The 14,076-nt window shown below is 37.2% G+C and overlaps 7 protein-coding genes across 7 annotated transcripts; 6 read left to right on the plus strand and 1 right to left on the minus strand. All coding sequences in view use genetic code 12, as the record gives it.

Annotated features, from left to right (window-relative positions):
* Nucleotides 1-52: 52 nt before the first annotated feature.
* On the plus strand, nt 53-2,965 carry DEHA2D15510g (DEHA2D15510p; the record flags this gene model as incomplete). Its single annotated transcript, XM_459157.1, has 1 exon — nt 53-2,965. The coding sequence occupies one exon, from the start codon at nt 53-55 to the stop codon at nt 2,963-2,965; it is 2,913 nt and encodes a 970-aa protein (XP_459157.2).
* Nucleotides 2,966-3,501: 536 nt separating this feature from the next.
* Nucleotides 3,502-4,893, plus strand: DEHA2D15532g (DEHA2D15532p; the record flags this gene model as incomplete). The annotated part of the gene is made up of 1 exon (XM_459158.1): nt 3,502-4,893. The coding sequence occupies one exon, from the start codon at nt 3,502-3,504 to the stop codon at nt 4,891-4,893; it is 1,392 nt and encodes a 463-aa protein (XP_459158.2).
* A 312-nt stretch (nt 4,894-5,205) lies between these two features.
* DEHA2D15554g (DEHA2D15554p) lies at nt 5,206-8,835 on the plus strand (the record flags this gene model as incomplete). Its single annotated transcript, XM_002770273.1, has 1 exon — nt 5,206-8,835. The coding sequence occupies one exon, from the start codon at nt 5,206-5,208 to the stop codon at nt 8,833-8,835; it is 3,630 nt and encodes a 1,209-aa protein (XP_002770319.1).
* A 227-nt stretch (nt 8,836-9,062) lies between these two features.
* On the plus strand, nt 9,063-10,661 carry DEHA2D15576g (DEHA2D15576p; the record flags this gene model as incomplete). Its single annotated transcript, XM_002770274.1, has 1 exon — nt 9,063-10,661. The coding sequence occupies one exon, from the start codon at nt 9,063-9,065 to the stop codon at nt 10,659-10,661; it is 1,599 nt and encodes a 532-aa protein (XP_002770320.1).
* Nucleotides 10,662-10,733: 72 nt separating this feature from the next.
* DEHA2D15598g (DEHA2D15598p) lies at nt 10,734-11,099 on the plus strand (the record flags this gene model as incomplete). The annotated part of the gene is made up of 2 exons (XM_459161.2): nt 10,734-10,767; nt 10,900-11,099. The coding sequence occupies 2 exons, from the start codon at nt 10,734-10,736 to the stop codon at nt 11,097-11,099; spliced, it is 234 nt and encodes a 77-aa protein (XP_459161.2).
* A 118-nt stretch (nt 11,100-11,217) lies between these two features.
* DEHA2D15620g (DEHA2D15620p) lies at nt 11,218-11,733 on the minus strand (the record flags this gene model as incomplete). Its single annotated transcript, XM_002770275.1, has 2 exons — nt 11,218-11,276; nt 11,577-11,733. The coding sequence occupies 2 exons, from the start codon at nt 11,731-11,733 to the stop codon at nt 11,218-11,220; spliced, it is 216 nt and encodes a 71-aa protein (XP_002770321.1).
* A 147-nt stretch (nt 11,734-11,880) lies between these two features.
* Nucleotides 11,881-14,037, plus strand: DEHA2D15642g (DEHA2D15642p; the record flags this gene model as incomplete). Its single annotated transcript, XM_002770276.1, has 1 exon — nt 11,881-14,037. The coding sequence occupies one exon, from the start codon at nt 11,881-11,883 to the stop codon at nt 14,035-14,037; it is 2,157 nt and encodes a 718-aa protein (XP_002770322.1).
* Between the last annotated feature and the right edge of the window lie 39 nt (nt 14,038-14,076).

Below are 14,076 nucleotides of genomic sequence, written 5' to 3' on the forward strand. Positions count from 1 at the left end.
CTTATTAAAAGTATTGAATCATAAGGAGGTAAAGCGACATATAGAGATTAAGATGAAGACGTATCTTTTTTCTATACCAACCAAAAAGACGGATGAAACCAGTTGGGTTAAGCCGTTAAACAATTACTTATTGTCTATTTATGGAAATACCACCGAATACCAACTGGATTTGGAGAAGTTTGATAAATTAAGACAAGATATCAGGGGGGTTAACCCAGACAACACAGGTATAAAGTTATACTACAACTACTATAGTCAATTAGAATTATTGGACTTGAGGTTCCCATTTTCTACGGTAAATAGACATAAGAAGGTCAACTTTTCGTGGTACGATGCATTCCAACCATCTGTTGTGCATAAGCAGACAGCATTGGCGTTTGAAAAAGCATGCGTTTTGTTCAATTTAGGGGCTTTATTATCCACGTATGCTGGTGCAAAATATGAAGAGGCACAACGTAATAGTTCTATTGCAGCAGCTGATGAGACTATCAAAGAGTCATTGCAGATTTTCCAGCAGACAGCTGGGATATATCAATTTTTAAACGAGAACTTTTTGCATGCTCCATCAAATGATTTACACCAAGCTAGTGTCAAATTCCTTGTTAAGTTGATGTTGGCCCAGGCGCAAGAGGTGTTTGTGTTGAAGGTTATAAGTGGCGATTTAGAACAAAACAAAAATTCTCTAATTGCTAAGTTATGCCAGGGTACTACGAATCACTATACAGAGTGCTTCAATATGGTGTGCAATATAAATAAGTCTGGAGGCGGAAGTTCGCACGATGACTTTGCAGTTACAGATACGAACGAAAGTGTAGATGATATACTTGGAGACGATGACGATGATGATGATTTAGGTGACTATAATCCTGAAAAGAGTGGTGAACCACAAGTTACAGCAAGTATTGATTCAGCATGGGTTGCAACTATTCACTTCAAAGTTCAGTTCTACGAATCGTTGTCACATTACTTTCATGGATTGCAGTTAGAGAAAAATAACAAATACGGAGATTCAATTGCTTACTTGACAAAGTCACAAAATATTTTGAACGAAATATCAAGCGCCACCTTGAAAGCAATTTCGAAATCGGGCTCGAACGATTCCTATGAGCTTTTAGATAACTACAAATATCAAAAAGATGCTGTTGGAATCAAATTGACAGAGATGAATAAAGATAATGATTTTATCTATCATGACATCATTCCTTCACTAATCACATTACCCGAGATAAAGCCAATGGATGGTGTCAAAACTATTCCTATCAATAATAGTAAGCTTTTCAACGATTTAAACGAGTATAACTATAGCAACTTCTTTAATAATGTTGTTCCAATCAATATTCATGAGTTATTGAGTTTCTATTCAGAAGAGAAATCTCAATTCTTGAGAAATGAACTTGATTTGGTTGACGTTTCAAACGAAGAGCTGGCATCCATATTGGAATATTTGAAAATGCCAAAGTCATTAGTTAATCTCAAAGAAATTATGAATAGCAGCAAGCATGTTGATACCATGTCAACATCGCTGGAAACTAACATAGACCCAGGAGTTAGAAGTATTGTTAACGAAGTATCTTCGAAATATCAGACAGATATGTCCAACAAAGATCATATTTCTACTATTCGGAAAGAAATATATAATACTATCACTGAAAGTGAATCTAACTTGTCGGGTAAATTTTCAGAATCACTAATCAAATACAAAGACGATTTAGTGAGGTTAAAAAAATCGTTGATTGATGCAAGTAACTCTGATAACAACTTATTTGGACTTATCAATAACGATAATTCCCACCTATACGCTATTTTAGGTAAAGGAGCTGATTCTCCGGAGTTCAAAATGCTTTTTAACGTTGATTCGCAGACTTCCAAGAAGCAATCAAATAATGTGGAGAATGAAATCAGCTTATTAGATATAGATGATTCACAGTTATCGAGTTCGGTGAATGCTACTGACTCAATCGACAGCAAAATCAAATCCATAGAAGATATTTTGCATGACTTGAATTCGATCAAAAATAATAAAGCAAAGTTGGTGGACACGTTGAAGAAGGAAATACACAATGACGATATTTCTGATATTTTGATCTTAAATAGTAAGATCAAATCAACCAATGAAATAAAGACGGTGATCTTCCCCGAAGAATTGAAGAAGTTTGATCCGTATGGAAAAGAACTAGACAACTTAATTGAACAAGAAAAAACATTCATTAATGAATTGAAGAACCAATGGGCCAATTTATCGGATGATCCAAAGGTCAAGGAGATCCAGTCATCGAAGCAATTCCAAAGCAATTTAATTAAACATCAAACCGACAAAATTATAAAATTCTACAATCAAAACTGGAAGAAATACAGCTTGGGATTAAGCGCAGGGGTAGACTTCTACAACAAACTTTTGGCCTATGCTCGACTGCTCAAGCAAAACATCGCTACAGCAGTAAATGCACCTCCGCAATCGTCTTTTAATGAGAACTTCAGCAACTTGAATTTGGGCCCACAACACCTGGGGCCTCGAGCTCCACCCCGTCCTAACCAGTCGTACAGACCCTCATACGGTGACCAGTCTGGAACACCACAATACAACGCCAGTCATTTTTCGTCTAATTCACCTTCGTTGAACCACAATCTTCCACCTCAGTACTCCCAGTCTTCGCTACACAGATCGTCCACTGGTGGAAGTTTTGCCAGCCACCACTCCAACGAAAGTCCTGGCTCCTATTCGAGACCACCCCCAGCTCTCCCACCGAAAAGACCATCTTATTCGGCCCAGCCTACACCACATGCACCACCCCAAGCCCCATACACCCAATTCCAACCCCAAGCCTCCAACTACACGGATAACTCCTCTTCGTCTGCAAACCCGACGAACTTGCCTCAACACCCGGATTCCGGCACGAACGACCTCATCTACAATCAACCGTCAACATATCAGCCAAACATGTACAATTTCTTCTCAAGTAACTAGATAAATATACGATGTATGGTAGTCGTACTGTATGTAATGCAATTATCTCATAGCCACCTCTCGATATACATATTGCACAATGCTCGTAGTTCAACACAATACCCTGAAGCCATGTTAGTGAAGCCTTCAGAAAGCCATCAATTTACCTCGTATATCATCATCCATATTCACAACACTTCTGCAATGATTCGAGAACCTCTTTTGCAATCATTTACCTCTACAATTGATAAAATTCACCAATTATGGGGCAGATCTACTAATTAATCCCAATTTGGTAATACATCAATAACTAAAAATTTGCCTTGAACGCGAAGATATAAATAGATGAATCAAGAAAATTTCTTACACTTTTTAACCAACTAGCTTTATATATATAAAACTATAAGTTCGTTAGATCTAGATCAGTTATAATTTCTATTGAGAGGTTGCTCTATTTGTACTTGGAGAAGTTAGCTAGCTAAAATTCAGTTGAGTGATAGACATTTTAATAGATCGGAAAAGTAAAATTACCTAGATCTTCAAATACAATCGCTACAATGAAATTAGCTATTTATCAAAGTTGGTACTTATTGCTGGTGATTTTTTCGCTTTTGCAGTTTACCCTTGGAGATGATGATGGTGTTATTACGTGTGATAAAGACAACCAGTGCCCTAAGTCGGCACCTTGTTGTTCGCAATATGGACAATGTGGAACCGGGGCTTTCTGTTTAGGGGGATGTGATATTAGATTTTCGTACAGTTTAGACGCATGTATGCCTATGCCACGTATGTCTGACTTTAATACATCATTCACGTCGACCAAACAGCTTCAGAAACAAAATGAGTACTTAGGAAACTCATCTGAAACCGATTGGCTTTATACGGGATATATTGACACACATGACGATGCGTTGTTGTTGCAAATGCCTAACCATACATCGGGTACTGTTATTTCATCGTCTAAGTACTTGTGGTACGGAAAAGTGTCTGCCAAGTTGAAAACTTCTCGTGACGGGGGTGTTATTACTGCTTTCATCTTGTTCTCTGATGTGCAAGATGAAATTGATTTCGAATACGTTGGTTACGACTTGACTCATCCACAATCAAACTACTATCACCAGGGTATTTTAGATTATAACAATGCCAAAAACTCGACCGCTTCTAATACTTTCAATAATTATCACACCTATACTATCGACTGGCAAGAGGACAAGATCGACTGGTACGTCGACGACCAAAAGGTTCGTACATTAGAAAAGAAGGACACTAAGAATGAAACTACTGGTGATTATGATTATCCTCAGACTCCATCTCGTATTCAAATGTCGTTGTGGCCTGGTGGTGCCAGCTCGAACGGTCTCGGTACCATTGAATGGGCCGGTGGTGAAATCAACTGGGACTCCACCGACATTAAGAAGACTGGATACTACTATGCTTACTTGAAGGATATCGAAGTCACAACTTATGATTTGCCTGATGACGTTGAGCTCGACGGCGATGAAGATCCCGATGAATTGCATGCTTTCCTCTTCAACTCTACCGACGGAAACATGGAAAACATCTTCTTGACCGACAAGAAAACCTGGTTAGGAAACGGTGACGCGACCGGTCTCGATCCCGATAACGACAAAAAGAAGAGTTCCAAGTCGAGCTCGAAGTCCAAATCCAAATCAGGCTCTAAGAGTTCTTCTACTGACTCTAAGGGTACTTCTACCTCCAAAACCATAGCTGTTCCTACCGATCCAAAGGCCACTATTGGAAATGCCGACGACGGTGCTGCTACCTACAACCCTAGCGGAGGTGTTGGTGGGTTTATCCAAAGCTCAAAGAAGACAGATGATTCATCTGGATCTTCTTCAAGTTCTAATGCCTCCCCAGTCTTTAATATTGCCACTACCTTAGGTGTGGTTTCTGCCACCATGTTTGGTGTCATCTCCTTTTTCTTCTAGAGCACATATATATATATACTTAGTCATTTTTTATACTAGTTTCTAATAAAGTCACCCATTAATTGGTTGTTCCATAGTAATCCGATTTTGAGCCCGCGCTCAGGTGGATCGTGTCCAAACATTTTTCCATCAACAATAAATTGACCACCGAATCAAATTTACATAGTTAAGATTGGTATATTATAAGGATTTGAACAATTGAAACTTTAAAATTAATTGATATATATATTGTCGAGGTGTTATTGTTATCAGGATAGACCTATTTAATATTTGGTGTATACATATTAATTTTCTTAGAAAGAAGTATTCAAAATGAAGATGCTAACTAAGTTTGAATCTAAATCTTCAAGAGCCAAGGGGGTTGCGTTCCATCCTAAAAGGCCATGGGTTTTGGTTTCTTTGCATTCATCAACCATTCAATTATGGGATTATCGTATGGGAACATTGATTGATCGTTTTGAAGATCACGAAGGTCCGGTCAGATGTGTTGATTTCCATCCTACTCAGCCATTGTTTGTGTCTGGTGGAGATGACTATTCAATCAAAGTTTGGTCGCTTAACACGCGTAAATGTATCTTTACGTTGAACGGACACTTGGATTATATTCGTACAGTTTCATTTCACCGTGATTTGCCGTGGATTATTTCGTGTTCGGACGATCAGACCATTAGAATCTGGAACTGGCAAAACCGTCAGGAAATCGCTTGTTTGACTGGACATAACCACTATGTGATGTCGGCACAATTCCACCCTAGTGAAGACTTGATAGTTTCGGCCTCGTTGGATCAAACGGTGAGAGTTTGGGATATTTCTGGGTTGAGGAAGAAGCATTCTGCACCAACTTCGTCGATGAGATCATTCGAAGACCAGTTACAAAGACAGCAGTTACCGCAACAAGATATCTTTGGGAACGTTAATGCTATTGTTAAGTATGTATTGGAAGGCCACGACAAGGGTGTCAATTGGGCTGCGTTCCATCCTACTTTGCCATTAATTGTTTCCGCCGGTGATGACAGATTGGTCAAGTTATGGAGAATGAGTGATACTAAGGCCTGGGAAGTTGATACTTGTAGAGGCCACACAGGTAATGTGTTATGTGCAACATTCCACCCAAATCAAGATTTGATCGTTTCGGTATCTGATGATAAAACCATTAGAGTTTGGGATTTGAACAAGAGAACGCCTGTTAAGCAATTTAGACGTGAACATGACAGATTTTGGCTAGTTGCATCGCATCCAAAGATTAACTTGTTTGCAACCTGTCACGACTCAGGTGTCATGGTATTTAAATTGGAAAGGGAAAGACCTGCCCATGCAATTTTTCAAAACAAATTGTTCTACGTCAATAATGAGAAGCAAGTTCAATGCTATGATTTCCAAAAGAATGAAAATTCATTACCAATGTTATCATTAAAGAAGATTGGTAAGGCTTGGTCATTCATGAGAACCTTATCCTACAATCAATCCGATAATTCGATTTTAGTTACCCATGGTGAAGGTGACGCTGGTATGTACGCGTTGATTGCTTTACCAAAACATGTAACTGGTGCCATCGAGCCTACTGATGTTAGACAAGGTGAAGGTAATTTTGCATGTTTTATTTCTCGTAACAGATTCGTCAGCTTTGTTAAATCTACGAAGAGTTTAAATGTTAAAGATTTAAATAATAATGTTACCAAAAGCATTCAATTAGATTCTTCTGTGAACGATGTCTTATATGGAGGTGCTGGCCGTGTTTTGTTGGTAAAGAGTCACTCAGTTATAAATTACGATGTTCAACAAAGAAAAGAATTATCAGAACTTAATGTTAATAACGTCAAATACGTTTCCTGGTCCAATGATGGTCAATATTTAGCTTTATTGTCTAAACATACCATCACTATTGCCACTAAGGACTTAGAATTGGTTACATCGATGCACGAAACAATCAGAATTAAGAGTGCTGCTTGGGACGACACAGGAGTCTTGTTATATTCTACCTTGAACCACATTAAGTATACTTTATTGAACGGTGATAATGGTATTATCAAAACTTTAGAAAATACCTTGTATATCACTAGAGTAGCCCAAAAACAAATTTATTGTTTAGATCGTGCTGGCCAAGTTCAAGTTGTTACTATTGATCCTACTGAATATAGATTTAAGAAATCATTAGTGAACAAGAACTTCAACGAAGTCTTAAGAATCATCAAGAACTCTAACCTAGTTGGTCAAAACATTATTGCCTACTTACAGAAGAAGGGATACCCAGAAGTTGCATTGCAATTCGTCGAAGATCCTGAAACCAGGTTTGAATTAGCTTTAGAGTGCGGTAACTTACAGGTGGCTTTAGAACAAGCTAAGACATTGAACAATAACAGTATTTGGGAAAAGTTAGGTGATGAAGCCTTGAACCAGGGTAATGTTGAAATTGTTGAATTAGTTTATCAACAATTACATTTATTTGATAAATTGTCATTCCTTTACTTGTACAAGGGTGATGGTGAAAGATTGAATAAAATGGCAACGATCGCTGAACATCGTGGTGATTACTCATCCTTAATACAAAATACCTTCTATAACAACGATATCAAAAAGAGATGCCAGGTTTATATTCAAGGTGGGATGTTACCATTGGCTTATACATTAGCTAAATCTAATGGTCTCACTGAATTGGCGGAACAGATTTTGCAAGAAGCTGGTGTTGAAGAAAAGGACGTTGAGCTACCAGAACTTGGTCAATCTGTGCCATTACCGGAACCTTTGAGTGAACCAGTTGGCAACTGGCCGATGAAAGAATCTTCATTATCTTTCTTTGAGAATGCTTTAATAACTGGTCAAGTTGAGAACTTATCCATCGAGGATGACGCTGAAGAGAAATTCCAAGAATCAACTAATGCGTTAGACATTGTTGATGATGACATGGAAGAAGAAGGTGAAGAAGACGAAGGTGCTTGGGATTTGGATGATGAGGAGTTGGACATTGATGATGAAGTTGTTGAAGCTACCCCAGGAATTGAACTTGATGATTCATTGAAGTCCGCAGCAACAGAAGGTGAGATTGGTTACTGGCTTCGTAATGCAAAGACACCAGCTGGCTATGTTGCAGCTGGTGCATTCGAACAAGCCGCATCTATGTTACATAAACAACTAGGGGTTGTTGACTTTGAACCTTTACGTAAGCGTTTCTTAGAAGTTTTCCAAGCTTCCAAATTGTACTTACCGGGTGTTGACGATTTACCATCAATGAAAACCTTTATCAGAGCTGATAACGACGAAGATAATCCAAATAAGTTTGCACCATATGTCCCAGGATTCGAAAACTTGGAAGACAGACTTGCGCTTGGATTTAAACAGTTCAAGGCTAACAACTTAGAAAGTGCTATAAGCACTTTCAGAGATATCATTTATACAATCGCCGTTATAACTGTCGAGGATGAACAGCAAGAAGCAAAATGTACAGATGTATTGACTGTCTGTCGTGAATATATCTTAGGTTTATCCATTGAGTTGGCGCGTCGTACTTTGGACCCATCTGAAGTCAAACGTAACTTAGAATTGGCTGCCTATTTCACCAGAGCAAAGCTCCAAAGCCCACATAGGATTAATGCATTGCAAGTGGCAATGACTCAATCTTTCAAGAATAAGAACTTTGCAAGTGCATCTTACTTTGCAAGTGAACTCTTATCGATTTCATCTACAGGCCAAAGAGCTGAGCAAGCTCAAAAGTTGAAAGCCAAGGCCGACTCAGTTTCCAGTGATGCAATTGAAATTGATTTTGATCCATATGCTGAATTTGATATATGTGCTGCCACCTTCACACCAATCTACAAAGGATCATCATCTGTTACCGAAGCTTTAGTTGGTGCTAAATATCACCCTGAAGAACAAGGTAATATATGTAAAATAACTGGCATTACTGCTATTGGTGCACAAGCTTCTGGTTTACGTATCAGAGGATAAGGATAAGCGTAAATTCAATAAAGGCTTACAAAAGTTTGTTCCTTTTCTATACTAGATCGTTTTGATTATTGATTTTTGTATAATTTTTATGTATACTTGACGTCTTTATTTGATATGTAGAAATGGCTCGTGACCTTCTTTATATTTTTTCAACTAAAAATTTATATGATGGTAGACAACGTATCCAACAAGTAGAGAGGGTATCAATAGATTCTTAATAGAACATCATGTCTAACAACAAGGAAGAAGCTATCAAGCTCAAGGATGAGGGAAACGCGTATTTAAAGGAACATCGTTATAATTATGCTATTGATTCGTATACTAAGGCGATTGAATTGGATCCAACGAATGCAGTTTTCTATTCCAATAGAGCCCAAGTTCATATTAAATTAGAGAACTATGGATTAGCTATTAGTGATTGTAATGAAGCTTTGAAAGTTGATCCAAACATGATGAAGGCATACTACCGTAGAGGTATTTCATTAATGGCCATCTTGAATTATAAAGAGGCACAGATCAATTTTAAAGAGATTTTGAAGAAGATGCCAAACGATAGATTGACTTTAGAGAACAACAAACAATGTATTAGCTACTTGAAGAAACAGGCATTTGAAAAGGCTATTGCGGGAGACGTGAAGGAATCGGTGATTAACAGTATCAACTATAATGATTTGATAATCGAGAAAACCTGGGAAGGTCCCGAATTATCGATAAATGCTAAAAGAGAAAATAAGGAGTCTGACCTTGAAGTTGAAATAGAAGGGTTAGATTTAGATTACTTGAAGTACATGATCAAACTTTTCAAAGACGGAGGCAAATTACCAAAGAAACATGTTCATGCAATTGTTGCAAAGGTGCGTCAATTGTTCAAAAACGAAAGCAGTATGGTAGAAGTCTCTCAAGGCCATTCAAAGCTTTCTTCTAGTGAGTCGCCAGACGAAATCCTCTTATCAAAAGCAAAGAAATTCACGGTCGTTGGAGACACACATGGACAATTTTATGACGTTTTAAATCTTTTCCAGAAATTTGGATACGTGTCTGAAGAACACGCATATTTATTTAACGGTGATTTTGTTGATAGAGGTTCGTGGTCATGTGAAGTTGCATTGTACTTATACGTTTTAAAGATTTTGTACCCTACTTCAGTCTTTATTAACAGAGGAAATCATGAAACTAATGACATGAATAAGACATACGGTTTCACTGATGAGTGTGAGCATAAGTACTCCAAAAAGATATTTGAGGCATTCGCCGAGTCCTTTGGTGCGTTACCATTAGCCACTTTGATCAACCGTTCGTATTTATGTATGCATGGTGGTTTATTCTCTGATTCTAAAGTCAAAATAGAAGACATCAAAAAGATCAACCGTTTCCCAAATTCTGGCTCAACTCAACCAGCAAGAGATGGCATTGGAATGGAATTATTATGGACGGACCCACAACCAACAAATGGGTGTTCCCCATCAAAGAGAGGTATTGGTATGCAGTTTGGTCCTGATATAACTGAAAGGTTCTGCTTAACCAATAAAATTAGAAAGGTTTTAAGATCCCATGAAGTGAGAATGGACGGTGTAGAAGAAGAGCACAACGGTAGATTAATTACAGTCTTTAGTGCACCAAATTATTGTGATTCTACTGGTAATTTAGGTGGTGTTGTTCATTTTACTGAAAATGACAAATATGATAAAGAAAAGGATGACGGTGAAGGATATAGAGCCTCTGATGATGCTAACTGTCCATGGAACTTGCAAATTGAAACCTTTGAAGCCGTTCCACATCCTGATTTAAAGCCAATGGCTTATTCTAAGAGTGGATTTGGATTTTAAGTAATTCATTTAAAACTTGTATTATAGTCCTTCTATGTATATCCTTTAATTATAGATATCGAATCTTTTTGAATGTATACTCTTTTTAAATTTGCTCATTTCTTCTGTAAGTGTAATATTTTGTGTACGAGCCAGTCTATAACGGAATATAAATCGAGTATCAAATTTAAAGCCAAATATTTCCAAGTCTTTATAAAAACAATGCAACCATCGTATAATAGTAGTACCCAACCCCCAGGTGATGACGACGATGCTCCTGATGAATGGGATCAAAGAATTATGAATACAGGATGCCACGAAGAGAACCTCAAGTTACAACTCTGTCATGCCGATACTGGAGACTGGAGACAGTGTTTGAAAGAAATGCAAGATTTCAAAAAATGCTGGGATGAAAATAAGAACAATGAAAGAACACACACAGTTAATAACGATGAATAAACGTTTGTTTCGGTTTGGCATTTGTTAAAGCCAAATCGTTACATGTATATAGCACTTATGAAATCATGAACGGGTTCCTGTTAATAGATCAATTTACACCCATTTTTTGATTATAATTCTATATCGTAAGAACATCCAAGTCCAAATGCTGACACCAGACGATCAAATTATAGCTGTCTATTTTTCGTTAGTAAGTTGGGGTTTATTTATCTTGGATTGCTTTAACTTATTCAATTTCTTTTGTCTAGCGGCCCTCTTTTTAGCCGTTTTGGCGTATAATTCACTTTCCTTCTTGTCTTTCTTTGCTTGAAATTCTAATGCTTCTTTGCTTTTCTGGATCTCCAATTGTTCTGCATTGCTTAATTCAGTCTGCTGTCGCTTGTTTCTAATATAATTAGAATAATCAAAAGATTTTTTTTGTGCTACCATTTAAGTCAGTATTTGTCTCTAGATTGAGTCAACGGCCATGTTACTTACATTTATCCTTCTTGTCCGTACTATCATCTGCAATTGGAATCTCCGTATCATTTACCTGTGCTTCATCTTGTAGTCCAGCAATTGGCACCAAATTCGAGGACTTTTTCATCAATTGTTCCAATTGCTTTCTCTGCTGATCCAACAAGGACAACGGCATAATCGATTCTTATTTATTGTAAGGGTCTATCTAGGGTAGATCATTTATATCAAGACTTAGAAAATGTGAACTTATCTAACCTCACAAAAATATTTGTAAACACAAAATATGATATACTACAAAAGATCATAGATTCAATGTTTTAATATGGTAAGCATAGTTAACCATTTTTCTGAAGTATCAAGCGATAGCGATGATTACGAAGAACCAAATGACATGCAGATGGGAAAAATACCAGAAAATCTGATCTCTATAGACTCAAGCGATGATTATGATGACGATGTTGATAATAACGACAATAATACAGAAAGATCACAGTCAAATTTGAGCGTGTATCCTTCACTTCATATGAATGGTAATGTTTACAGAACTGAAGAAGATTTTCAAGCTGAAATCAATCGTTTGAAAAAGCAAAGTACCAATAGGTTCAAATCTAAATGGGAAGAGATATTGGAGAAATATGCACAAATTGATGATGAAAAGGAGAGTGATGAAATAGATTTAGCGTCAGGTGAGATAATAACAGATAATGGCCACTTAAGATCTCTTAGAACTGGTATAAGAGCCAATACAGATGTGAAGTTTGACGGTGATATTTGGTCTGTAACGTACGATTTGGAGAGAGATATACATAATAGGTATGTTAAAGAGGCAAGACACAAACAACAGAAGATGGAGTTGAAGCGACAGTTAAAAGACCAAAAACTATTCCACAACGTTTCGTTGCAATCCTCGCCTCTTAAGGCAGACGATTTCACTAGGGGAAGCTCGTTCGCCCTGTCCTCGGAAGATAATTTATTGTCTTTAAACCCATCTCCAACGAAGAAATTTAAAGTTTCACCAGTCAAGGGTATTAGAGGCTCAAGTCCAGTACGAGATGATGATATATCACTTCTTACACCTACAAAAAGGAAATCACGTAAGCTATCTAATATTTATAATGCTAAAAGCCTTCCAACAAAATTACATTTTGATGATATCCCACGTCTTCATATGGACGATTATAATATAGCTAAGAGCGGCGATGAAAGCTATGACGATATGACTAATAGTCCTTTTTTTGTATATAATAGTTCGTTGCGTGATAATAGCAGGAGTTATGAAACAAATTCTCCACAAGATTATGACGATGATACCCCAAACACAGCAACTGCTTCAGATGGGAAAGGATATGCTGAAACATCGGAAACGTCCGATGTTGAATCTGATGACAATAAGGCCACGAAACTTTCTTCTTCGGATCAATATTTGGTTGGATCCAACACAAACCAGTATGTGTCTGAGAGTGAAGATGACAATGATGATTATAGCTTGGATTTTGATGATGAATTCCTGATTGTGACTGATCCTTGCATATATCCCCCAACTGAAAGTTCTACTAATATATATAGTTGTGCCATTGAACATTGCCATTATTGCACAGGTAATAAATCATTATATCAAAGTCATTTATTGGATAAACATTCCACCGTACTACATTCATTAGGGTATCCAATTAGGGAAGATACGTCTGCTATTATTCTGAACCCCAATATTTCTCAAAGTACTGTCAAAAAGCTAACTAAATATTTTCCATTAATATTTGAAGTCCCACGTTTGCCACTATCCAAGAATAGCCAACCATTTATTTGCGGGCTAAATCTTGGAAACTCCAGGACTTGTCAAAAATTCTTTGTTACCAAACATGATCTTATTTTACATCATCAAAACGCTCCTAATGAATGCTCTTACAAGAAGCAGGTATTAATATGTCCTATGTTAGGGTGTGGGTATATGACGGATATGGGCTATTTGGAGTGGAGATCTCACTTCATAGAGAAGAAGCATCATCTTGACCCAAAACATAAAAGAAATAGACAGAATGAAGAAGGCTTGAAGCATGAAGAAACAAGGGAGAATGAAGAGTCAAACCTCTCACAATTAAGTTACATCCCAAATCTATATGAAGAAGAAGAGGAATATGAGAAGCTCAGTCATCTTGATAAAATCAACATGCCAAGTCTGAATATCTCAAATCTGGATCAACCTACTAAGGTTTCAACAATACTTGACGTGGTTAACGAAATTAATGACATTTTTAGTGATTCGGGATCTGATGCTTCCATTAACGAATATCTTAACGACGACGGAGACATAGAATTTAGCAAAATGAGCGTAGATGTGAAGCGTGATCCACAAAGACCATACCATAATGAGATGCCGAATTTAAAAATACAATTAAATTTGCATGAAGATTTGCCATATCCCTTGGATGAAGATTTGCAGACTGGTCATGAATCTATAGAAGAGTTATTTGACGACTGATAATGTAATATAATATAGATGTATATTCTTTTTCCGATA

Source organism: Debaryomyces hansenii (genome assembly GCF_000006445.2).
Source record: "Debaryomyces hansenii CBS767 chromosome A complete sequence".
Lineage (NCBI taxonomy): Eukaryota > Fungi > Ascomycota > Pichiomycetes > Serinales > Debaryomycetaceae > Debaryomyces > Debaryomyces hansenii.